The sequence below is a fragment of the Chaetodon auriga genome, chromosome 18 (assembly GCF_051107435.1).
Source record: "Chaetodon auriga isolate fChaAug3 chromosome 18, fChaAug3.hap1, whole genome shotgun sequence".
Taxonomy (NCBI): Eukaryota; Metazoa; Chordata; class Actinopteri; order Chaetodontiformes; family Chaetodontidae; genus Chaetodon; species Chaetodon auriga.
Window position 1 is genome coordinate 13,578,924 of NC_135091.1, and position 25,057 is coordinate 13,603,980.

A 25,057-nucleotide genomic window follows, 5' to 3' on the forward strand; every position below is an offset into this window, starting at 1 on the left:
GAAGAGGACAAATTGGTTCTTCCAAGGACATCGCCTCACAGTCACCTAACGGTTACATCAGTCACGTTATAGCATCGTAAGCTGTAGTCCTAGTAGGGAGAGCACCAGTTTTGCTAATTAAACTCACGATACCTCTGTTTTATTGAGTGTCCCAGTAAGCCATGACAACATGACAGTGAGCCAATGTGTTTAATTGAAGAATTCAGACAAATATTACTTACTCATGCTTTGCTCTACTATGAGAAATCAAAATGTCTAAGTGATAAATGCTAATCATAGGAGCCTGGGCATATTACCCATTGACAGACCAAAAAACAAAACAAAACAAAAAAAAAAAGTTGGATTGGTTTACTTGTTTTTAACTGGAATTGATGAACACAGTAAGTGACAGTAAACTTCCAGTAGATGGCAGCAATACAACACTAAGGATGCAAGCCGCTATACTCAAAGCGAATCCGACCGAACTGTATTCTAGAAAACTGGTATAAGGATGTTTACCAGCCAGAGGAAAACATAAGTTAGATGAGGATAGGAAAATTATTTAAACTATGACTCCAGTAAAGTTTATAGAATCGCTAATCATGCTTTAGAAAAATGTGACAGATTTTCAGTAACAGAAAAGAGCCCTCCAGAGAGTAAGCACTATTACAGTTAATCATTACAGTTTCCTAATTCCCAAGTTGACTATTCAGATTGTTTTGTGTAATCCAGCAGTTCTAAATTCTCTTATTTACATATAAGAAGTCTGGACCAGGGAATCTTTGTTCTTTTGCTGAAAAGTGACTACAAACATTGTATGTTCATACTGGTTTATTAATTGTACATTAACTTTTGAAATTTGGAGTTCTAATTCGTGTATTTATCAAAATAACTTAGATAGCTCAGAGTAAATGAGTGAGATAGAGCCAGTTCAGCAGGTTTCATACCAACCGCAGATGCCTTACGGAGGACATGATGATGCCTGCGCTGTAATGGCCTGTCTGTCACCGGCGCAGAGCTCCCACTGCCTCGCCATGCTCAGCGTGTCAATCTGAGCCGTTGGAATCAGCTGACAGACACCAGCCAATCACAGGCTGAGGACAGGCTGAACCGCCTGACAAAGTGGTGCCCTGAGAGTTGTCGAGGTTTTGATTGTGGAGTAACCGAGAGGGGAGCAAGGGCGGCTACGGTTGTACGATGCCGAATAAAACGAAAAAAGATAAGGTGAGTTTGAGAATTGCAAAGGGATTGTGGCGGTTGGGAAACAAAGTTTGCATGAGCTGCATTTCCGTGTATTTGTTGATAAACCGGCATCGTAAGTGGATATTTAAACAGCTAGCTGTCAGCTCAGTGTCCCATCACATTAACGTTAGCCAACCAGCAGGAACCACTAGCTAGCCGCTACCCTGCCAACATGTACCGCTACGCTGTGCCTTACTTAAACAAAGCATTATATAGGAGTGAGACAGGTTAGCATACTTTGAATGTCTATGCTTTGCCAGACAATATGCGTGTGTTTTTAAGTGTATTTGTGTGCTTTTGGTGATTTTTTTATAGCCGAAAGTCGGGGTTGTGTGAATGCTATTGAGTCTGAAGTAACGTTTGCTAGCTAGCAGCAGCCTTACCAGTGAATTCAAGCTGGAGTGTGAGACAGGGTGGGCAGGCGTTCTATATTTAGCATGGATTCTTACATGGTGGCATTCATTGATAGACTGGTTGCTGGTGTCAACGTACTATTTGGTAACTCATCTGGTAATGCCCAGTTGACTTAAGTGATCAAACTTTTTCTTTCAGGAGACCCCAAAGTCTGGCAAAGTGGGCAAGAGTGGAGGACAAGAGAATTCAGAGCATGAGGTCGGCTAACCCAGGACACTTTATTAGAAACTTCCTGGAAGACAGTAGGACTTTGTCTGACACAAGTTCAAATGCCACTGATATGACATTGTTACTGTTACTGTTACTAGGCTTCCTTGTCTGTGACGTAAGGAATCAATAATCTCAGCCTCTGCATTATCAGTGTCCATTACTGTCCTTTGCAGTGATTCAGGGGAAGGTTTGTGAATAATGATTCCTGGATCGGATAACATCATGCCCTGAAATAATAAAAAATTCTATTCTATGGATGGTTGGAAATCTTGGAGATAAGGCAAAAATATCGCATTACATTATTTTTCATAGCTGATAGAATTGTTATGATACAGTGTTATTTATATCATGTGGATCACAGTTTATAAATAGTATAAGGAGTGGCTGTGATGTCTGAACTTTCCACACCACAATAGCCCCCTCTATGTATAGAGCTTAAATTGTGTAATTTTCATTGAAACGGTCAGTGCGATGTTGATACTATGAACTATGGTACATTTTTAGGCTGTGGTGTCTTTGTAACTATGTCTAACCCTGATATGGTTGGATACATAGTTTTCCATTTACCCAAACAGCAAGCTCTGAGTGGATGCCCTCTTCTGTTGTTAAAGGACAGAGAGGGAGTTGTTTGCTGTACAGATTGTAAACCCTGTTATTGGAAATTTGTGATTTATAATATTGGGCTGTATACATAAAATGGATTTGAGCTGACTCGAGATTTCGCCTCGTGGCCAAGTTTTGTCATATAGTACGCGTTGTGGTTTTTTTAACCCTCTGATCGCGGCTTTCCCACCTTTGTGATATAGAGTCGTCAAACTGTGCTTACATACCGATATTGAACATGAGTCAGGTTCAGAGGTTCAGACTATCGTGTGAGTGTACCCCGCTCATGATGGCTTGTAGCAGCTGTAAACCTGTGTGCTGAACTGAGTTGCAGGTTGAGGCATTGGATATGCGTGCTTGGCTGAGTATCCAGTGGTGCAAAGGTACCATCAATGAAATTGTGACTGAACTGTAAATCACAGTGTCATATAGACACAACGTGCTGTGGATCATTGATGGGCTAGTAACAGCCTCTGTTGGTGAGTCGAGCGTTCATTAACAGGACTGGGTTTTACCTGGATCATGGTTGCCCATCTTGTGACTCATGCTGCTGTTTGTTGATAACCTGGTGCTAAATTACATGTAGATGACATCAGTTTAGGGCACCCACCTATCAGTAGAGTTCCTATTCTATTTGACTATACACTTGTCATACAGTGCTTAAAAAATGACAAGCCTTCATGCAGTATTAATGTACTTTACAAATCCTTTGTAATACTCCTGACATATACATTTACTAATATGTAGCAATATGCAGTAAATAGCTGATATTGAATAAAAACAGTCAAATATAATTGAAAGTAGTATTGTGAAAATAGCCAAAATAGCCACCTGTTGACTTTTTTGCTTACATCTGGATTGAGTCACATCTGGAAAGGCTGAAGGGGTATTGTTAAACATTGTGTTGATCCTGTAATAACACAGGCATCTGGTGTGAATAATTATGTCATATTATTGCGCTGCATAGTCATGTACTGTATTTGTAAAAGTATGAGGGTATTTAGTGGGACCAGGTGCACATTATGGTTTCAAACACTATTCTCTTCCCTCTTTTCCAAGATAAAACACATCTGTTAACAAATTCAACAAACAGCAGATTTAAGACAAATTTCATCCATGACCTCTGCAGTAACCATATGTAAACACCACTGAACAATTATGGAAAGATTTCAACTTTCTTCATTCTTCAGAGAACTGGAGGCCTTTCTTTTTGGCAGGAAGTCAAAAAATTCTTGATGCACTCATTTCAGGCCTGGTTTGACAGCTGGTGTGTCGTTCATGCAGATTGAAAAGCAAAAGGTTGTCCCCCTCTTAACTAGACTTTGACTATTCACATTATTAGGGCTGTTTGTGTTAAAGTGGGGAAGTAATACACTGTCCAGTTTGTTGTTGTATAAAAATGCACACTTGCCAAGTTTTCTGCTCCCTATTTTAAAGCCCATTTAAGAAAAAACATATTTAAATGTAACTTGAATATATTGCCAAAACATATATTTTCTATTCCTTCTTGTGATGCAAATTAGTTCAACAGATTTTTGATATGTTCCTCCACTGTCGACCTTCTGAACACGTTCTTTTTCTCAAACTGTGGTTTCAGCCGCCTATCCGCCTCTTGCTGGATAATAGCAAGCAGTAGCAGCAGTCTGTGGTGCTGTTGTGTGTCAGCACTCATGTAGCAGATCTACTGCTGCACCAACCTTGTGACAGATTGAAATCGCTGGGCTGCAAGCTGTTGTTGTTACCCCCCGCCCTTCCTCTTGTCCCATACACTGTACTTAGTAAGCAGAAGTGTTTGAGACTGAAGGCAATGTTTATGATATGTAGAAAGGCTTCATTTTCTGTCTTGGTAAGAAGCATATCAGTGATGAGGTACATTCACATCATTGAATTAGAAAATCATAGATTGCAAATGTTTGTATTTTGGCTCAAGGAGCTTACAAGGAGTGCATTACTTGCATATGACATATAGCTCATAATAGAGGCCAGCTCAGCTTTATGTCTCACTGTCCTAGACAGCTCGCTCATGGCCTGGCTCCTAAGCTCCCGTCTAGTAGTGCTGCAGACTGTGGCCGACTTGAGCTGGGTCTTAAATGAATTCAATAATTCCCCCGTGACTCGGACTGCCACAGCTCTACAGCTGCATCTGGTGAAGTAAGCTCTGTGCCAGCAGGTGTGTGTTGCTGAATGGATCGCAGCAGCCAGGTGGGAACAGCTGTGAGAAACTTGCCACATTCAGTTGAACAACAGGATTACTTCCAGCCCGACAAACCGTTCTGGACTTTTTTCTGAGTCTTCAGGGACACTGCTTTGTGGCTTGATGAGGGGATAAGACAATCATAAAATGGTTTGTTTATTCAATAGGAACTTGAAGAGTTACCAGATAAATGCACAGTTTTATATATATATTGTTTGTACATTGTGCAACATGTAGTTTATGACCTTAGTTACATAAGACAAGACACTGTTTTGTTTAGTAAATATGACATTATGTATGGAACAGAAAGGTCCCATCTAGTGTAAGCCAGCTGAACATCTCAGCAGCTAGTGGCTGTATTCACACAGTTTTATCAGATTCCTGAAGAGGTACTTTCACACTGTGCACCACATGTGCTTGCTCCACCTCAGTGTCACTAATGTGGGTTTTTCTCTTGTTTCAGCAGAGCTCTAACAGGAAGGCGAGCAATAGTGTTCCTCCCACCACTCAGCTGCTAAAGGGGAAGCAGCCGGGCTCCCAGACACCTGTCAAAAAGGACAAGAGGCAGAGCTCCTCTCGCTTCAGCTTGAGCAACAACAGGGAGCTACAGAAACTGCCTGCTTTCAAAGGTATTTACTGGTACAACAACTAAATCCTGTCATCTAATCACCTAATTAAGTAACTTCCCAGTGCTCTAGGTTTGGAGCTGTTGCATACACATATACAGTGTACACATGCAAGCACATTTAGTAGACCTGCTGTTTCCAGACTGGAAGAGTTTGCACTTGGTTGTGAAGTTGTAGTTGTTTGTGGGCAAAAAGAATCAGTTTGAAATGTTTTGAAGCCTGAATTCAAGGCTCAAAAAATCACCCAGAAGCTATGCATAGAACAGAATTTTTCTTTAGGTAGGCAGGGTAAGAAATCAATGTAATCATGACGCATGCCTCATGGATATGCATGCTCACAGGTACAAACTCAGTTATTTACACACTCTTTCCAAACTGAAATATCTGTGAACATGCCCTGCTGCATCACCCTCATTTTAATACCAGGCTGAGCATGACATTATGCAATACATGGAAACAAACAGAGGACGTACATGGCATGGACTTTGTGCTGGATTTATCCCAAGCGTCTATATTTAGTGGTAATCCAGAGATAAAGCTTTAATTCCATGGTCCTTGTGTTTCAGGATGTTGCCAATGACTGGCAATGTCTGGCAGCTATACTTCTATTCCTTCTCTCTTCCTCCTCTTGCAGAAGAGATATTGGTGTATGTTTGCAGATGTATATTGACGTTTACTTTTAATGTCAAAGCTTGGTGCCAGGACAGCACCAGATGGAAAAGCGAGGAGTGGATGCTGCCGTTAGGCCTCTGGGCATATTGTCTATGCATGCTTCTGAGTATGCATGCATGAATACACACAGCGATGTTGTCCACTGCCTTTTATCATCACTTTAAAATAATTATATAACTTGCCGGTGCAACGTGAATTCTATTTAATGTGATCTCACTGTTTCATAAGGTGAACAATTGCACACGTGTGACTAAAAGGCATTTTTCTGCTACCAGTCTTGGAAAATTTGAACAGTACATGTTGCACACAGTCCAACAGTGTTACTATATTTATGGCTTGTGAATTGGAAATGATGGTATATACATGAGAACTTAAGATGCTGCTCCCCAGTTAAAGAGAGAAGAGTGGATCTTATTAGAGAGACTGGACTTTCCTCAATACAGACTTTGTTGTTAGCCACTGAAGTTAAGGTCTTAATATAATACATATATATTTTTATTTAGAAAAAAGTGACTTAGTTTATTTTTTTCTGTGCTTTTTAAGTCTGAATACCATACTTGCAGTGATCTCCTTGCAACAACACTCTGGGGCAAAGGCAGCATTCTTCTTCAGTCAGAATTTACAAATGTTATTTTTCTCTTTGGAAGATTTGGCTAATGGGACGAAACGTGACAGCAACTGTTGTGTTATTGCGTGCCACTCGCTCACCGTTTTGAATTGATGGACACACAAAGGAGGATATCCGACCATAACATATACCTGTGTCTTTATCTTTGTTAGCTGTTACATGTAGCGTATCAAGAAATGAATCAGGATAACTTAATTCCTGATAAAAGCTGCTCTTTTCCCACACCCCAGTGAAAGCTTTTATAACATTCTGCAAAACCTTATCCCACAGTGGCCCAGTAGATGTTATCACTTAGTGCTGTCCAAACATGCTCCTCGCTTGGCCTGTTTTCTCTCCAGGCATGTTCACCACCTCCCAATGGAAACACATGTCCAAGAGCTCGTCCTGCAGAGCCGCAATGTTGAGGAGACAGAAAACCCTGACCAGAAGCAGGCCGTTCCCATGAACTCGCCCCAAAACCAAGTGTGCTTGTTGTGACTCCGGAGTACATTTTAGCTGTCCCAGAATTTGTATTTAGTAGCGCAGTAGATTATATACTTTCTGTTGAAGACATAACATGAGTCTACCAAAGTACACAAATCGAGACCTTTGTGTTTTGGATAAATGTTTGCTGGAGATCTATCTGACTGTAGCTCGTAAACAGAAGATGAATGCTTTGCAGGGGCCTGTTTATTTTATTGTGGTCTTGTTTCAAGTGTAAACGTACTTGCCAAAAAGCCCAGAACAACAACAGTTGTTACCTCTGTATGTGTTCTCTATTAAAGCAGGAGCTATGCTGCATGAGGCATCTGTGTCATAGGTTGTGTCGCCATCTGCTGGTTAGAGCATTAAATGTCATTTCTGTTATATTGATTAACTGGAACAAACGTTTCAGTTGTGAAAATGTAATCTAACTTACCTCTGCTACTTTAGCCATGCCAAACAAACAAAACCACAAATCCTAATCAGTGAATTTAAGTGTTATTGCAGATTAAGGCATATTGTCTGTGTTAAAGTTGAACAGGCCGAGTAACAGAAGTAATGGAACTGGACAATTTTGGAATAAATTATATTTTAGTGCAGCACAAAATATTTATTTTCTATCTTTTATGTGCAATAGACTAGAATGATTATTTAATCCATGTACTAGAGAGAGAGAGAGAGAGAGAGAGAAAGAGAGAAAGAGAGAGAGAGAGAGAGAGAGAGAGAGCGCTGAAAATATTGCTTCTACAGTGGATTTCATTTGAAGGAATACTAAAAGAAACTTGGAACTGATGTCACCTGATGATTGTTTTTCAGGTTCCATCAGTTACTGCAGAAGTTACATCAGTTCCTACAGACAGTGTAATGTTGTTTACTTTAAACAGTGAGTATACTACTATGTTTGCTTAACGTAATGTTAATCCCCTCATAGTTACACAACGTTCTTTGTGTATGGTTTTATTTACAAGTCAATATCATGTTTACTTTCCATCAGCTAGGTGAAAAGCTTTAGTGTCTGTAAGGGCAGAAAAGTTTGAAGCGACACTGAATCTCCTGCAGAGGTACATATATTTTTTTCACACGGCTGGCAGATATTTAAAGCAGGAAGCGAAAGGGCAAGGCAGGATTCAGGGAAGGGTTTCCTGTCTCACTCCTGCAGGTGGTAGAGGAAAAGACTCCCACATCTCATGAGAGAGACTTCCCTGCTAAAACATGGCATTAAACTACAACAGCAAAAAATAGAACTTGTTGGCTATGATCAAATGCTTGTCAGTAATACAACACAGTGTTAGCAGCAGTGTTTCTAGTGATTTCTGTTGAGTATATTCAACTCGCAGTAATGTGGCAACAGGTGTTTCCCCTTAGCATGTCCAACATTAGTGTCCCATGTTATACTCCCACTATAATTGCAGTAGAGAATCAGAGCTGTTATTTTCTGATATTTTCAGTCTGTATGTGAACATGACATTTGAGAACTGAGCTAGGATACATATGGAGCTGTGTTTCTATCATTTGAAGCTGCTTGAGGAGAAAAGCAAATTCAGCTAGTGTTAAGAGCCTCACCTGTGTTGATCTGTCTCTCCATATAGATTTGAGCCTTCAGTGCTTATTACAGAGGACCATGACACTAGGGATCAGCTGGAAACTCAAGTATATAGGCTGGCCTGCTGCCATCAATGATGAATTAAGGCAAAAGCACAGCTATAACACAAGCACATTCTCTATTCCATCCACGATCAGACTCATGATGCCTCACAAGTTCTCTCTTTTCCCACTAGCAGACACAGCAAAAAAAACCTCATGCCTGATGAATGTATATGCTGAATGAGCGTTTTGAGAGTATTTGTAGCAAGTGGGTGTGTTTAGCGTTGTCTTGGTCAGAACAACAGATCTTCTGATGGGAGGTTGCCTCATGACTAGGGAACAAAATGGCAAGAAAGAGCCCTTTATACTCTCAGACTAGGGCCTGCTGCTGAAATACTCCACTATTGTATATATTAAGACCAGCCAGACTAGACTTCTGTCACACTGCAAAATTGTGTTTGGTGACTGGATCATTATGCAGGGGGTTCGTTCCACTTTGTTTTGACCCTGTAGCCTAGTTCAAGACATTGAAGGTTTCTGACATGCATAGACAGCCGGTTAACAGTTTCTAGCCAGTGTAGCAAAAAAAAAAAAAAAACCTGAATCAGCTGTTGAGCACAGAATATTGCAGAAATTGACGAATTTAGGATGCAATTTATAAAAAATCTGGGTTTTCCCCTCCATCTCATGTCAAAGATGTCCTCTGAGGGAGAGAGGCAGTGTGCTAGCTAGAGCTCATTACTTCAGCAAACTCTCCAAGTGCAAACACATCGGCAGATGTAAGGCACACATTTGCAGACGACTTTGCGGCTGTGTGCATGGACTCAGACATTCTGTTTGCAAAACTGAAAAAGCTACATCTGGACAAGCATTGTAAAGGAGAAGCGTTGCAGACCCACTTACTTGATGTGTTTGACCTGCTTATGGAGGCTTTCCTGCAGAATATCTGTTAATTAATTAATACTCATCAAAAATTTAAGATTTTCTTTAATTGCTGACATTTCATGAATCCCCCACATGATAAGACTCTGATGACAAAATGTGCTTAAATTGGACAACAATTTAGAAAAATGCGAATGGAAAACATGTCATTTGGGAAACATGGATTTCATTGGGCCCTACATTGGTACATGTCTACTAATAAAATGCTAATCCTCATGGGGTAAGCAAAGTGCACAGGAAATGACTTTTTCCTTTGCAGTGTCTCGCTTGCTCTTTTTCATGAAGTGTCCATCCTAAAACATGTAATAGTACAGCCAGCATTAGAAATTTTTGGATTATATGTTTTCCTACTCCAGAATGCCAAAAACACCCCCTGCATTGCATTTGCATGATACTTAAAATGCGGAAGCAAAAGGCATATGTGTGAATATGTGTCTGGGTGTGTGTATGCCCATGATCCTTGCAGCATGATGACACACAGTACACATGGGGATTGGTGATAGTATATGTCGTGATTGTGGGTGGATGCGCACTGTGACTCAACCTTTGTATTCTGATCGAGAGAATAACTGTCTTGTTGTTACTTGATTTGCTGCATTTGAAGGCATCGCATATTTAATCTTAGTGTCTGAGTATGATTTTAGTGCATTGAACTGTGTGAACTGTAGATTTGCCCTTTTCTCACACAAATTTACAGAGCAGGGTTTCGCCCCTCGTGCTGCTGAGGCAGACAGAGTGCTGCTCACTACATATGCACATCCTGTGTTGCTCACATTGAGACTTCCTGCCTTCCTGTTTCTCTGTCACATACACCTGGCTCAGCCTGTGGTCCTGGAGAGCCATCTGTCATGCAAAAGCTCACACACATACACACAAAGACAATACACACACGAACAGGGCTTTTATCTGATCAACAGTGTGAGATGTTCTCTTGTCTTGTACAAACCTCAGCTCATGTACCCCTGTAGCTATTCCACGTGCATCACAAAAATCATGTCTAAGCCTGCCCCACGGTGTGCATGCTTAACGCTTGTGGTTTCATGTGTCATGTTAAATGTATTGAACCTTTTGTGTTTGACTTCAGTGTAGTCATTTGTTATGTCAGTTGTGGTATTGGGGTTTGTTGTTGGGTGTGAGGTTGTGAATGAGAAATGAGTCGTGCCACTTCACCCATCCTCTGATTTACTGCAGCCTACGTGTTGGATAAGAAGGAGTATTTCCTTGCCTTGTTTTTTCATTTAAATAACAAAACAGGCTAAACTAACGACAGATCTGTAGGTTTGTGCTTTAAAACTCTTGACAGATGTAGCTGCTCTTGCTCCAATCACAGTAACAGTCCCACCCCTTTCCCCTCAGCCCACCAGCCAATCCCTTCCCTCTTGTTTATGTATTCTGACAGCCAGCCCATGTGATTGCAGCCAGCCAACCGGGCGGCTGCAGTGAGGTATGACATCACTAACTAGCTGGTTCCCTCCAGCAGCAGGGGAGCTTCATTTTCTGCTCCGAGTGTTCGTGCTAAAATGGAGGCTGGCTCCTCGCCTTAGCCTGGGCTGCCCTCTTCTCCCCCGTCTCCTGCCTCAGCTCACTGATGTTGGCATGTGCTAGACCTGCAAGTGGGATGGTTCTGGATGCACCGAGCTCCAATGGGCCTTTCCAGCCCGTGGCCCTCATGCATTTTAGAGGTGAGAATAGGAAATTTGCCTCCTCTGCTTCTCTGTGTTTCTGTGTTTCAAGGGGAGATGGGCAAGAATTGTTGCCATTTAGCAGCTGCAGCTGCTACTTTGGATTTTGCAGAAGAAAATATTTGTGTCAGAATACTTTTGTAAAAGTTGCCACGAGACAGTGAGAGCATTTATCCTCGTAGTGTTGGTGGCAGGAGTATTTTTGGAAGAGGAAGCGAGGGATTGTGTTTGTGTGTCAACGAGGAAAGGTTTTGCCAAGACATTGCATAGCTTAGCTTGAGTCATGAAGGGAGGGCGAGGAGAGAGTGAGAAGGAGTGCGAGTTTTGAGTCTCCCATCCCCCATCAAGACTGCTGATGTCATAGGAAGCGAGGTCAAAGCATGTTGACAGTGTGTGCGTCTGTATTGTGTTGTAGATGGGTATCTGGTGTCAGATGATACACGTGCTCTGCAATGCTCTGCTTGTTGTTGAATCTCCAGTAGGCTTCTGAGTTACAGTCTAACCAGATGAGCCTGAGGCTTGGACCCTCAGCAAGTGCTGAGTGTGTAAAACAGAAACTGACTGTAGAATGCTCCAAGTAACTCGGAGGTGTTTTAGTGCAACACATTTTCGGCCAACCACAGCCTGTTATTGCACACCTGTGCTACTATCAGAGATGTTGGTCTCATATTGTCACTTGTTAAATGGCCTTATGACTTTTAAAAGCATAGCCATAATTGTACCCACATGATAGGACATAGCCTCCTGATGCCAGTTTATTACCAGTTCATTATACTGTATATTCACCACCTGATACTACAGGATTTGAGATCTGAACTTGGAAGCAATTTGTGTCCATGACTGGCTTCCTATGTGCACACTGGAGTCTTTAGATGAGTAAAGGTTATTTGCTCATCCATGCAGAGAGGCCTGTGTGTGAAGTCTGCACCTGCACAGCATGTCTCTTAATATTTTAGGCCTGTTCAGAAACCCTAGTGCTGTTGTGTAACTGTAGCTGGTAGACCTCTTGGCAGTCAGGGCTTGATGAGATGAGGTGCTTATGGGTAAACCCGTGTTTCAGCTCATTCTTAACAGGCAAAGATCTTTCAGGTACGGGTGAATTCAGCGTAAAAGCAGTTGTTAAACTTTGATAATGAACAGATGATCTCCATTTAACCTAATAAACGTAAAGACTTCTAAAAAACAAGGTGTTTATTTTGGGGTTCTGCATTTAAAAGGCCAATTCGTTTTGTCCTTGATAATTTATTTGCACTTTGATGTTAATGCCATGTCTTTTCCTGCTCAGTGCCATAAAAGGACTGAATACTTCTTGTGTAGGTATTGTATCTGCCAGAGAGGAAGCAGGGAAATAGAACAGTAATTGACACAGAAGGTGGCTGCTAGTTTTCCCCAGAAAAGCTGTATTGCTCAGTGGCAGCAGCTTCACAGTTTAGAATTGCAGCTTATTGGAAAGGAAGACAGAACAAAGAATATACTCAGCTGTGTCTTACATAAACACAGTGTTGAAACAAAAACAGATCCCCATTAGGGTTCTCCATGGATGTGGTAGCCAAAGCTCAGGGGTGAAGCAAATTGCCAGCTGTTTGACCTTTGATGCGGTCGATTAGATCCTGTTTGTGGCTGGTAGTTTGGATAGATGGAATGAAATATGATGTTACTGCAAAGCTGCTTGCAGACTTGTCATAATTTTACACTGTCTGAATATAGACTCAGAAATGTTCTGTATTCAGTTGGCTTGTCTCCTTCCAAAGTACCGTACAGCACAAACAAGCCCTAAAGGCTGATATGCACTGGAAAGACATACGCTGCCTCGTCAACCTCAGGACACCCATGTTTTAAATATATTTTACAAGTGCTTTATTTGCAGAATTATTTTTGGTTCAAGATAACATTAAATGGGATACAGAACAGAAAATATGGCTTTTACAGGTAGCACACAGGCAGCTGCAGTTTGTGTTATGTGTTGGATACCAGCTGTGACTCAGAAACATGGAGGTGGAGGGAAAGTCCGTCTGTTGTTGCTGTCAGTCCCAGGTTGAGTTTCTAGCCTGTGTGGGAGTGTGCACAACAGACAGTACTGGATCTCTTAGGAGTTACTTATTTCAGTGTCGAGTAATTACATTTTTCGGTATCAACTCTGATATTTGTACCAGTGCCCCCCACTTGCTGTGGAGGCAATATTCAAGAGAGGGCAGTCCAGAAAATACTGCAAATTAATATTTACAGAAACTGTTATCAGCTGCTTCCAGCTGCTAAATAGGTCTGCATGCCCTCTGCAGGATTTGAAATGTATCTGCTGGTGGTCTCAGTGTCTAATGAACAATTTTAAAATACAGTTGTTTGCTGAAAGGGAGGTTATACAAAAAATGATGGCTGAAAAATGACAATATGAAAGATGTCAGCAAGACTAAGGCCGTTTTCTGTTCAGGGGAGTGTGTATACGTGTGCAAGTAGTATGAGCGTATTTGACTTTATTGTAGAGATTTATTTATGTGTCAGTTATGTGTCTGTATTCTGTTGTTAGAAAGTATCTATACGAAACTGGCAATTGCTTTGTAAGTAGAGTTCCTATGGAGGTTTTTTATTGTTCGCTGCTGTGTTGTCAGTGTTTGTGGTAAACATGAGGGCACATTCTGTGCTGTGGTTACATGCGCACGCTTTCAGTTAACACAACTTGTAGCAATGTTTGCAACAGAAAAGCCAAATTACTCAAATACACCACATCTCAAGACTCAGGAGTTTCACCTTATTGTGCTACTTCTTTTGATAAGTTTAAAGCGCAAAATGTTTTCTTCAGTCTGACACTAGTTGTCACCATCTGATGTTAGTGCTTTTCTGTATGTGAAGTTGCAGTGATTTGATTTATGGCATCCACAAGCTGATGAGTCAATACAGTAAGAGTCTGTAATGCTGAATGTTAATATATTAATCTGCCATACATACATGTTCAGACTGTTTCTGATATGATCAACCTGATTTTATTTGTTTAAGGTTGAGTAATAAGGCCAATTGCTTAATTACCTTTTTCAATATTAAGTTCTGTGTACTTCTGTGGTTTGTAGGAACATCTTGGAGTGTCCTTTGGGAATTTGTTATCACAATGATGAAGCTGTGCTTTATGCTATACCTGTTGCATACCTTGCATAACCAAATTCCCAGTATATTTAAATCTTTTTTTTTTCTGGCTCAGTTCCTCTGAACATAATGACACAGAATGGTTTCGTAACAGTACCACCTCTGCATTTCTACCTTCTTTTAAGTGTTGTAAGAAGTGTTGACTGATTGGTGTTAGTTTTTCTCTTGATTCCCAGTTGGTGTTATCTGTGTTCGAGGTCAGTTTGGCTGACACGTCTCTTGGCCGCAGCTGATGTGCACAGCAAATCAGCAGCATATGAACCAGTATAACTACAGCAGCAGCAGCAGCCTGCATGCCTCTTTGATTAGTGTCGGTCACCCCCTGGTCCAAAGTCCCATCTTTGCCTGTGGTTACCATGGTGACATGCAGTACACATGCAGATTGTTAATGGGGAGACAAGACTGACTCATAAATCACATGCTGTGACAGACAAATTGGTGCTGCCCCATAGGTAGTTTTTATGAGGTAACATTTAGGTTTTAGTCACTGATCCCTGTGTTGGATGAAAATGAAGGAGCTTCATTGCATTTTGGTTGCAGGGTACTTTTTGTAGCTTGAGAATCAGACCAACTGAGGCGAAATGATTTGCAAGAGAAACTGTTTGTCTATTGTCATTTCTTTGAGGCTGCTACTCACATTTTGTCAGGGTGAAAGTAAACTAGTTTTTCCCTTAGTGAAAGCAGCATGTCCCATTGCAGAATCTACATCATGACAGAGTATGTATTACCACGACTGATTATAGTGATGGTGTCCTCTCTGGTCTTCCCAAAACAGCCGAAAATCGGTTGATGCAGAGCGCACAAAATAGCTATTTTCACATGTCTGCAGTGGTTACCTGTAATTTCAGCATTGTTATAAAGTTCTTTTACTTGTTTAGAAAGCAGTACATGGCCTTAAGCACCTTATGTGTCTGAAACATATTTGGTGTTGGAGTAGGGAAAGCCCTTCAGGTCCTCTGGGAGCACACTGGTAATAGCTCCAAAGTGCAGAACAGAGCTCCTTGGTGATTCTGCATTCAGCTCCTGTGCGTTTGGCTTATTTGGAGGGATGCTGAAAGTTGCTAAATTTTAACATCGACTGAAAACATACCTTTTTTAGTGCAACATTTGAGACGTTTTTATATATTATTAATGTTTTTCTTATTTTATGAAAATGTTCATTTGGTTGCTTGAGGAATGGATTGCATATTATGTTGCATAAGAGTGTTTTGGATGGTTTGTGTTAGTCATTGATTTATTTGAGGCAGCTGTTGTATGGGGATAATGCATGCATGCTGGTTGCCTCAGTGTGCCGTGACTACGAAAACGTGCCATGATTTTTAAATTGCAAGTTAATGATTTTACACAGACAGGTGTGGCTCAGTATTCCTGGGGCAGATTTAGAGTCTTTGCATCATTGATGTAGTGGTGACACTGACTTTAAAAGGCTAAATTATTGATTATGAAGTCTTTAAATTAAGTCTCTACATGTCACCACATGAACTCAACAGGTGTACTGAACCTGAATAACATTAAAGCTTATTATGAGTGTGTGAGAGAGGGGGTTTGTGATTGTGTAGGTGTGTGTGTGTGTGTGTGTGGGGGGGGGTTTCTCAGATACAGTGTTACTTTCTTGAATGTGTAGTTAGGATTCACATCCTATCTTGTAAAGAGAATTTGTTCCTGTTTTCCGTAAAGGAGAAATCTCTACACACGATGTCAGACCTGTTGATTCCAACCCTCCTTCCGTTTCTGTCTTGTAGATGTTCCCCCTGCAGAGCAGGAGAAGCTGTTCATCCAGAAGTTGCGGCAGTGCTGCGTCCTCTTTGATTTTGTCTCAGACCCACTGAGTGATCTGAAATGGAAGGAGGTGAAACGGGCGGCACTAAGCGAGATGGTGGAGTACATCACCCACAACAGGAACGTCATCACAGAACCCATCTACCCAGAGGTGGTTCACATGGTCAGTATATTCACACATTGAACTGCAGACTTGGATTTAAGCATGGTGAAAAGTGAAAGGTCTTTTTCTCCTCTCCCACACGTCTCTTTGGGCCTCCAAGGAATACTATTTTTGTGGGTTTTATATTGTATCATTGTGTCTCAAATAGTATGATATAGTTTTATGATGCGCATAAAACCTAGTTTTATGTGAAGTTCCTGTTATTTGTTAAGAACATTAATTCCACCATCCCTGTTTTCCACAAATGAAGGCCTCTCCTAATTTAAATTGGTAAATTGGCAGCCATAATCACCTATGATGGATAGATTTACCCTACCTAGTTTAAGCCTGTTTTCTATAATAAGCCCGTATCATTTAGCTCCATAAAACAAATCATGACTTTCTCGTGTGTGTCTGGTTCGAATAAGTGTAGCAGCACAGTTGGTCGTTAAGTTTAAAAATGTTCACTTAGATTGATTCCTCAGCTACATGTTCCTGAGTTGCCTCACTGAGATGAGAAGGGTTTTCTTGTATTATCTGTGAAGCTCTTGAAGCATTGCTGTAAATAAGGCTCTGCTGTGTATCGCTAAATGCGTGTCACCATGAAGAGACATTTGACTCAGTAGAATGTAACTCTTGCTTTTATGTTCCATTAACCTCTGTATGCGGATCTGCTGTCTGTTATGAAGCTAGATCTTTCTTTTTCATGTGGGCTTAATTTCTGCACCATGGGAAGAGAATGTACTGCGGTTTCTACTGCCAGCATTACTTGCTGCTTGCATTTAGTCTTTATTTTTAGGCTCCTCACAGCGTCATAGGAAACTCACATGAGCATCACCGACCTCTGTTTGAACCCTCGCCTTGAAACTTAACAGTTATCTTTAAAATCATTGGTGATCCATATATTTGTCTGAAGATGGCCAAGAAAGTTAACTCAAATCTAACTGGTCTGTCGTTGCTACCTCTGCAGGTCTGAGGCTGTTCACCCAGTTGGGCTGTAAAAAGTGTGACAGTCATTGAGCTCCTACTGTATATTTATTAGAGATGTGCTCCTCTGAGGTTGTGGCATGGATGTGTTCATGGTGCCAGGTTTTGCTTTCCCAAGCCAAATTAAAAAGCCTTTGATGTTAATCAAAGCCCTGCCTCAATGCCACATGGTAAACTGCAGGTGATCAAGGTGCAAATTTACCCCCATCCTCCTTGTCGTGGCTCTATTTGATCCGTGCAGCAGAAAATGCAACCGAGCTGCCAAATCAGCATGAAAATATACTCTTATTCCCTGCAGCCCCCTTCCCTTGCCCCCTTAAAGACAAAGACTCTTTGAAGCTCACTGTTAGCTTTCATCATCAAAGTATGGAGATTGACACGACAAACTCATTTATAGCCATAAAGAGTGCATTCGTATGTTAAGGTTGTACATTTTATTTTCTCCCATAAGCCCTTGTTCTTTCAGGGCATGTTTGATGCTTCGCTGTTCAAGGTTTAGAACAATATTTTGGCAGACCTTTGGATGACACGACAGTGGTTGTTCCATTAGTCCCTTTCTCTGGGGGGGAAGTAAGAAATGGTTTCTGCTAAGAATATAAACATGGCGAGTGAGCGTGTTTTGACCTTTGGTCGACTGCACTCTGTAGGGACTGTCGTAAGTGTGCTGTCTGGAAAGTGAGAATAGACTAAGAGGGAAAATAGATGGATGCCTCCCAGTTTAGGGAATGGTATTGGTAGTGAAACAGGGTGCTATCTCAGACAAGCACAAGTGGGAATATTCAAAAATCAAAGCACATTTTGATTCATGCTTTTCAAAAAGAAAGCACAACATTTTGAAGGTAGATTATGAAGGTGGATTAACATAATGGAAACTTCATTTGACAAACATTTGTGTTGACTTGTCTCTTGGAACAGTTTTGGGCAAGAAGCAGAGCACTGGGAATACTTTTGGGTTGAGTTCAGCTAAGTTGTTTCGCAAAAGCTAAATAGAACCTGAAGCTAAACCAGTTTGCAGAGGCTGTGTTTGTTTTAATATGCATTTGTACTGTTCTGCAGTTCAACCAACATATCTCACTGTTTTAGTTCCCATTTGCAAGCTGTTGCAAAAACTGTGGTCCTCTCTAGTACTTTGCAGTCAACTCTCCTAACAAGTTATTCATCATTTGTTGTAATATGGGGGGATAAGTTACTGATGGTAAACAACCTTGTTTGCTTGTCCAACACTGTGGCTGATGGATTTCTGAATCCTCCAATCAGGTTCATTATGTCAGCTGTCAGATGTGTTCTAGAAGCAAATGTTCAATTAGCGGTTGTCAAAGTGGCAGGTAGAGTAGACAAACATTAGCCAGAGCTAATGTTTACTATAGTGGCACTATAGGTTTGGCAATAGTAACTGTTATTTTCCACCCTGGTTAAACGTAAGACTAAATGCAGTATAAAAAGTGATTGTAATTCAGTGATGCTGCACTGAAAGATACTATATATCACGATCTGCTTGTTAAATTACAGCTGGTGCAGTCAGATGGCCTAATTTTTCTAATTTCTTTGAAATTGAGTTATTTCATCTTAATATCTGTGTATTGTATTATTGAATTTTCAGTGGATTGTTGAGTTGACATAATTTTCTCTGTTTTTTCTCCCCAGTTTGCTGTGAATATGTTTAGGACGTTGCCGCCATCATCCAACCCCACAGGTGCTGAGTTCGACCCAGAGGAGGATGAACCCACACTAGAGGCAGCATGGCCACATCTACAGGTACACAGCACACACACAAATACACACACACTCAGACCAAGTCCGGCTTATTCTCTGTAAATCATTTCAGCTGGTGCTTTCAGGTCTTTTAACCTGGACCCTTCTTTCCTCAGCTCGTCTATGAATTCTTCCTACGGTTCTTAGAGTCACCTGACTTTCAACCAAACATAGCCAAAAAGTATATTGACCAGAAGTTTGTAATGCAGGTAAGTACGTAATAATGTATTTTCATAGTGAGTGTATTTCTTGTTCATAGGTCTTTGGCACTCAGTGTCTCAGTAACTTTTTTTTGTGCACAGCTCTTAGAACTGTTCGACAGTGAAGACCCCAGGGAAAGAGATTTTTTAAAGACAACTCTTCATCGCATCTATGGCAAGTTCTTGGGCCTGCGAGCGTACATTAGGAAACAGATTAATAACATATTTTATAGGTGAGTGAGTTGGTGAGTTAAGCACATTAGTGACACCTCTGTTGTCTTCGTGACTAATGGAGTGTGTTTTGTTAAATGTACCACCGTAATGTATCGCCGTGCTGCTGTTTTTCAGGTTCATTTATGAGACTGAACATCATAATGGAATAGCAGAATTACTGGAAATATTAGGCAGGTAAGATGTTTTTGAGAGGTGCACCCATAAGACCATTTCTGATGTTTGTGGTTCAGCGTGTACTTTTGTTTTTGGTTCATTTCCTGTAATGGTTTTCAGGAGTACGATGATTGAATAGGCACATGTGGATTGATTGTCTTGTCTGTCTGTTGTTTCTAGAGCCCATTAGAATCCTAAATACAATTCCAACACTCCTTTTTCTGATGACCACCTTTATATTTACAGCATAATCAATGGATTTGCATTACCGTTGAAAGAAGAGCACAAGATATTCCTGCTGAAAGTTCTTCTGCCATTACACAAAGTCAAGTCTCTTAGTGTATATCACCCACAGGTAAACACTTGGTCAGTCTGAAGTCTCAGTAGTGTTTACAGTACTGCAGTATTGTTTGAGGTGGTAACGTGATGTTGTGTTTCACCCTCAGCTGGCCTACTGTGTGGTGCAGTTCTTAGAGAAGGATAGTACCCTCACAGAACCGGTAAGATATGATTTATTATCGTTGTGTTGTGTTGTCCTGCCTGCTCAAGATTAGTCTGCCTGCATGTATTGCCGAAGTCTATTTTTTTTTATATTTCCTTAGCATGCTTACTTGCAATGTGACTTGTCAGGTGCTCATGTACAGTAGATCTGGTTACTGGGGCTGGACCTGACTCAGCTGTTTGACAAGAGGAGAGGAGAGGGAATGCATTGGAATTATTTTACCTCTCTAATTATGTGCTTGTCAAACTTCATCAATGGGTTATTAGTTGGACAGATCAGGATGTCCATACAGTCCTGTTCTTCTGTGATAAGCCTGTTGTCCTTTGTGTGCAGACGGTGATGGCTTTGTTAAAGTACTGGCCAAAGACCCACAGTCCAAAAGAGGTGATGTTCCTCAACGAACTGGAGGAGATCCTGGACGTCATCGAGCCTTCAGAGTTTGTCAAAGTCATGGAGCCCCTCTTCAGACAATTGGCCAAATGTGTGTCCAGCCCACACTTTCAGGTCTGGCAGTCATCCCACCACACATAATGTTATTTAGTATGTTTCTTTTTTTTTTCCTTCAAAAGTTGTCTGTCCACTTATTTAACTCTGCTATAAACTCGTGTGTTGTTAGGTGGCAGAACGAGCTCTGTACTACTGGAACAATGAGTACATCATGAGTCTGATCAGTGACAACGCCGCCAAGATCCTGCCCATCATGTTCCCATCCCTCTACCGCAACTCCAAGACCCACTGGAACAAGTGAGTCACCACGCAGACTTTCCCTCGCGTCTATCTCTGTGTTTCTCTACCAAGTGCGTAAATCAAGCGACCCGTTGCAATCCTTGTCATTCTGCAGAACGATCCACGGGTTGATCTACAACGCTCTGAAACTCTTCATGGAGATGAACCAGAAGCTGTTTGATGACTGCACCCAACAGTTCAGGGCAGAGAAAAGCAAGTAAGTAAGACATCACATCCGATTTTCCAGTGCAGCCACGGCTCTCTTGGTCTTATTACATGGTTACAAACGTCAACGATAACATCATACAAACATCATTAGAAGTGGAAAAACTGACTAAGCAGGCAAGCAAGCCAGAAAAGTAAACTGAACCATAAACTCCTGACATGCTTTGAACATAACAGATGCGTGACGTCAGTGAATATTTCCTTTTGATGCAGTCTCTAATGGTTTTGCCTGTTTTGTTGGGTGCCTCAGAGAGAAAGCCAAATGGAAAGAGAGAGAAGAAGCGTGGCTGAAGATTGAGAATCTCGCAAAATCAAACCCACAGGTGAGCAGAGAGATTTTAACATAGCAGTACATTAACACTGCAGACATCTCACTGATCTGACTGACCGACGCCTCCGTAACTAAAGTCCTGTCCGACAATTTTATGTTGCTGTAGCCTTTGGAGTTTGCAGTGTGACCCAAGCTAGCCAAAAAAGAAAGCTCAGTTAAAGAAACGGGTAGAGGCTTCATATATATATATATATATACACGGTGGCCTTAGAGAAAATGTCCAAGTTGATCAAAGATTTAAAGTCAAAAGCATGATTACATGAGCAGTGTGTTGCCTTCTTAACCGCCCCCTCCACTTCTCCCTGGACAGTTTCTGATGTACATTGACTCGGTGGGCTCAGATTGTCCAATGGACATGGAGACAGATGGGCCGCTGCTTGATGATGTCAACATGCTAAAGAAAACAATGGAGGAGGAAGCCACACAGGTCAGGAGTGTATACGTGTATCGTGCAGTGTAGCAGTAGATATTGGTGTGTTTTTGTGCAAGGCAGGTGCTCTGGGAGGGCTTTGTGGCTGATGCCAAGGACACTAGACTCCGTGTTCAATGTGATCTCTTTGTGTAAACCAACTAAAGCTATGGATTAATTGACTGACAGAAAGGATGATATTGATTTTGTGAGTTTAGACAAAGTTATGATTTATGCCTTTCATGATGAGGATTGGAAGCTGCCTTAATGCACAGCCTATAGAAAAAGCAGTCCGAGGTGCCTCACATGCATTATGTTGTATCACACAGGCATTAATCAAACAAATAAGACAATTGTCTCTTTCACCTTACACATGTTTGCATTGGTGGCTCTGACTGAAATTGTCACTTGCAGATATTTGACGATGTTCTGAGGTTGAACTTTGCTTTATTAGAATTATTGTGAGCCTTTTCTAAGTTTCTATGCGAGTGGAATCCATGAGGCTTGAAAGCATTTAGCTGAAACTATGTCCATGTGAGTTGACATAAATGAACTTTTTAAGCAGCCACAGCTCGAACATTTGAGGCCATTTCAGGGAGAAAGGAAGAAGGAAGGAAGGAAGAAAGGAAGGAAGAAAGGAAGGAAGGAAGAAAAACAGTCTCTCCCATAAATTATTTCTTCTGTCCAGATGATCATTCAAAGCAGACATGGGTCACATGGTTCCCAAAGTATCTTCCCAGCTGTCTTCCAACTTCCAAGTGGAACAGAGGACAAACTGAGTGAATTGGCACAATTACCCCATCATACCATGCAATTATTTACTCCTCATAGTCAAATGTGCTTTGGATGTGCAGCCATAGTGAGACATCTGGATCAGACCGAATCTTACTCAAGACACGTTTCTGTTCTGTGCTTGTTGAAAGCGTGAGAGCAGCGTGCGTCAGAAGGCACAGGTGAGGTATGGCTGAGGTGTGTGTTAGTGCTGAATGTTACTGATCCCTCTCTGTCCCACTGTCTCCACGTTCCCAGATCCAAAGAGATCAGCGTCGAGAGCGCCCGTTGATGCGGAGGAAATCAGAGCTCCCGAAGGACATCTGCACTGTCACGGCCTTGGAGTTGCACCGGAGAGCCGAGGACATGTTGACAACGCACGACGGCCACTAAGAGACCACACCAGATCCACCGTAAACCAGCAGCAACAGCAGCAGCATCCACCACAGAGGAACCACAGGCCCACAGAGGCCAGCACAACAACAGAACTCTGGTATCTCAGTCTAGCCCAGCACAACACAGACCTGAACAGTCCCAGCTCCACCTGACACGGAAAATGTCTAAAGCCGCACATCTAAGCCTGGTTCGGCTTTCCGGGACAAGCGGTGCTCTGTCCCTACTGACCCGCCCCTCCCTCACACTCTTTAACCCACCTGGTTGCTGTCCAGCAGAGGCGTCTGTAGTGCTGGACGGTCCTGCATGACCACAACATGCACCGTGCCCTGAACTTCACCCAAGATACCGTAGTGTCGTTATCTCCTTTTCCCCCCTCGTTTTTTCTCTTCTCCTGTCCTCCTAACTTTTTTTGGGGGGGTGCTGTGCTGCCCCCTTCTGGTCATTTCTCTCAGGTGTTCTGTTCTGTGTGTGTGAGCTGTCTTCTCCTCTTGCCTCTTCTTTATAGATGTCAGGTGCTTGTACAAATAATATGAGCCCCCAACTGTAACCTCCACAGAGGACGTCTTCAGTTTCATTTCAAAAAAACAAAAAAAGGACAAGAGAAAAACATCAGTTGATGTTAAATGTCAGTCGTTTCTATATATTTAATATTAGCTATTTTCTCATAACGTTTAAACAAGACAGCTGTTTCTATTTTTTCCTACATAGTATATTAGGAGCTCCTCTCAGAGTCAAACACACTTCTGTCTGAATAAACGTTCTGTTAGGAGGTTGCTATTTTTTCTCAATACATTTTCCATTAGCTGCGAAGATTCCTTGATCATTCTGGTCATCAGGACCGGGTCATCAGGGACTCCCAGTAGAATGTGTCAGGATCAAAAGGGTTACGACACAGTTCTTTGGTCAAAGTGCTGGTCTGACAGAGGTCTGGGTTCAGATCTTTGCCCCTGTGTAGAAGCCTAGTTTAGTGCCAACTATGCTCATTAATTTAGTTCCTTTGTTACAAAAAATCCTTTTAAATGTGTAGGCAATAAGTTAAGACGGGTCGCAGTGTGTGTCAGCAGCTCAAGCAACGGTCAGATAGGTTGTTATATGTTGAGATCCATTTGATTGGTCCTTGGGATGAGTCCAGCCCAAGCCCGGCTTACCGTGCCAGTTACATGAGAGGGGATTGTGGGGTTTATTTTTGGTTGCCCGTTGGCGTCCAGCCGCCGTAGGACTGTGTTTTAACATGGTCATTAGCATTCAGTACAAGTCACTGTCATTCATGTGAGGCTCACGAGAGGTCAGAGATGTAGTCGCTCATCTGGGATTTACACAATGTTTCTGTGTGTTGAGAGAAGTCAGACGGGGGCAGAGACCGTGCTGATAGTGATTGCTTTCTCTACTCTTCTCGAGCAAGATCCTTTTATTTATAAAACACTTGTTCGAGATTAGACCGCTTCGTAGATGAGGTATGTTTGGTTCGAAGAGGTCAAACATAAGCCTTTCTTTTCACAGTGCCTTTTATAGTCTAAGGGGATATTTGCTCAACCGAGAATCGAGTAGCAGCATGAGCTAAGATGCCAGATCCGTGAAAAAAATACAGAAAAAGAATAAAAATAAACGTAACATTGGTTTTCCAAAAAACAGACGCGTTCAGGTCTGCGCTTGGCACGCTTTCGGCCGCTCGGACTCCAGCACATGCCTTGATGAAGCTACAAAGTGGGATTTTTGTAGTCAGAAGCTAGAGAGGAGAAGCAGAGTGGTTGCCCCAAACCACTTCAGCAACGAAGCACTTCCTGATAAAACTTGAAAGAAAATAGAAACACAACTGAAAAAAAAAACAAACAAAAAAACAAAAACAAACAAACTAGTAAAGAATTGAAATCCGTGATGCTGTCTGTCTTGGTTTGTGGGGTCGCCTCCCCGGGTGCCTGTCTATGAGAGGAAATCACCTCCCATCGTGACTTTTCCATGCTGTGCCCCCACTGTCCCATTCCGCTTAAGATTTGTACCACCATTGTTTGACCCCTTCTGCCCAGATCTGCACACTGGCTGTAACACCCCCAAACACACACACACACACACACACACA

The 25,057-nt window shown here is 41.8% G+C and overlaps 1 protein-coding gene across 12 annotated transcripts; it reads left to right on the forward strand.

The window, feature by feature from the left end:
* The first annotated feature begins 922 nt into the window (after positions 1-922).
* On the forward strand, positions 923-25,057 carry LOC143336009 (serine/threonine-protein phosphatase 2A 56 kDa regulatory subunit gamma isoform-like). 12 transcript variants are annotated; one of them, XM_076755784.1, is made up of 16 exons: positions 1,096-1,203; positions 1,774-1,833; positions 5,109-5,271; positions 16,116-16,315; positions 18,926-19,036; positions 19,150-19,242; positions 19,336-19,466; positions 19,582-19,641; positions 19,867-19,975; positions 20,067-20,120; positions 20,456-20,626; positions 20,739-20,866; positions 20,964-21,065; positions 21,324-21,396; positions 21,715-21,831; positions 22,843-24,796. In XM_076755784.1, the coding sequence occupies exons 1-16, from the start codon at positions 1,177-1,179 to the stop codon at positions 22,975-22,977; spliced, it is 1,734 nt and encodes a 577-aa protein (XP_076611899.1). In that variant the 5' UTR covers positions 1,096-1,176; the 3' UTR covers positions 22,978-24,796. The 12 variants fall into 12 exon arrangements, with proteins under 12 accessions (XP_076611905.1, XP_076611899.1, XP_076611907.1 ...); XM_076755783.1 differs by having other exon boundaries at positions 1,116-1,203; positions 5,106-5,271; XM_076755785.1 differs by having other exon boundaries at positions 1,176-1,203; positions 1,777-1,833.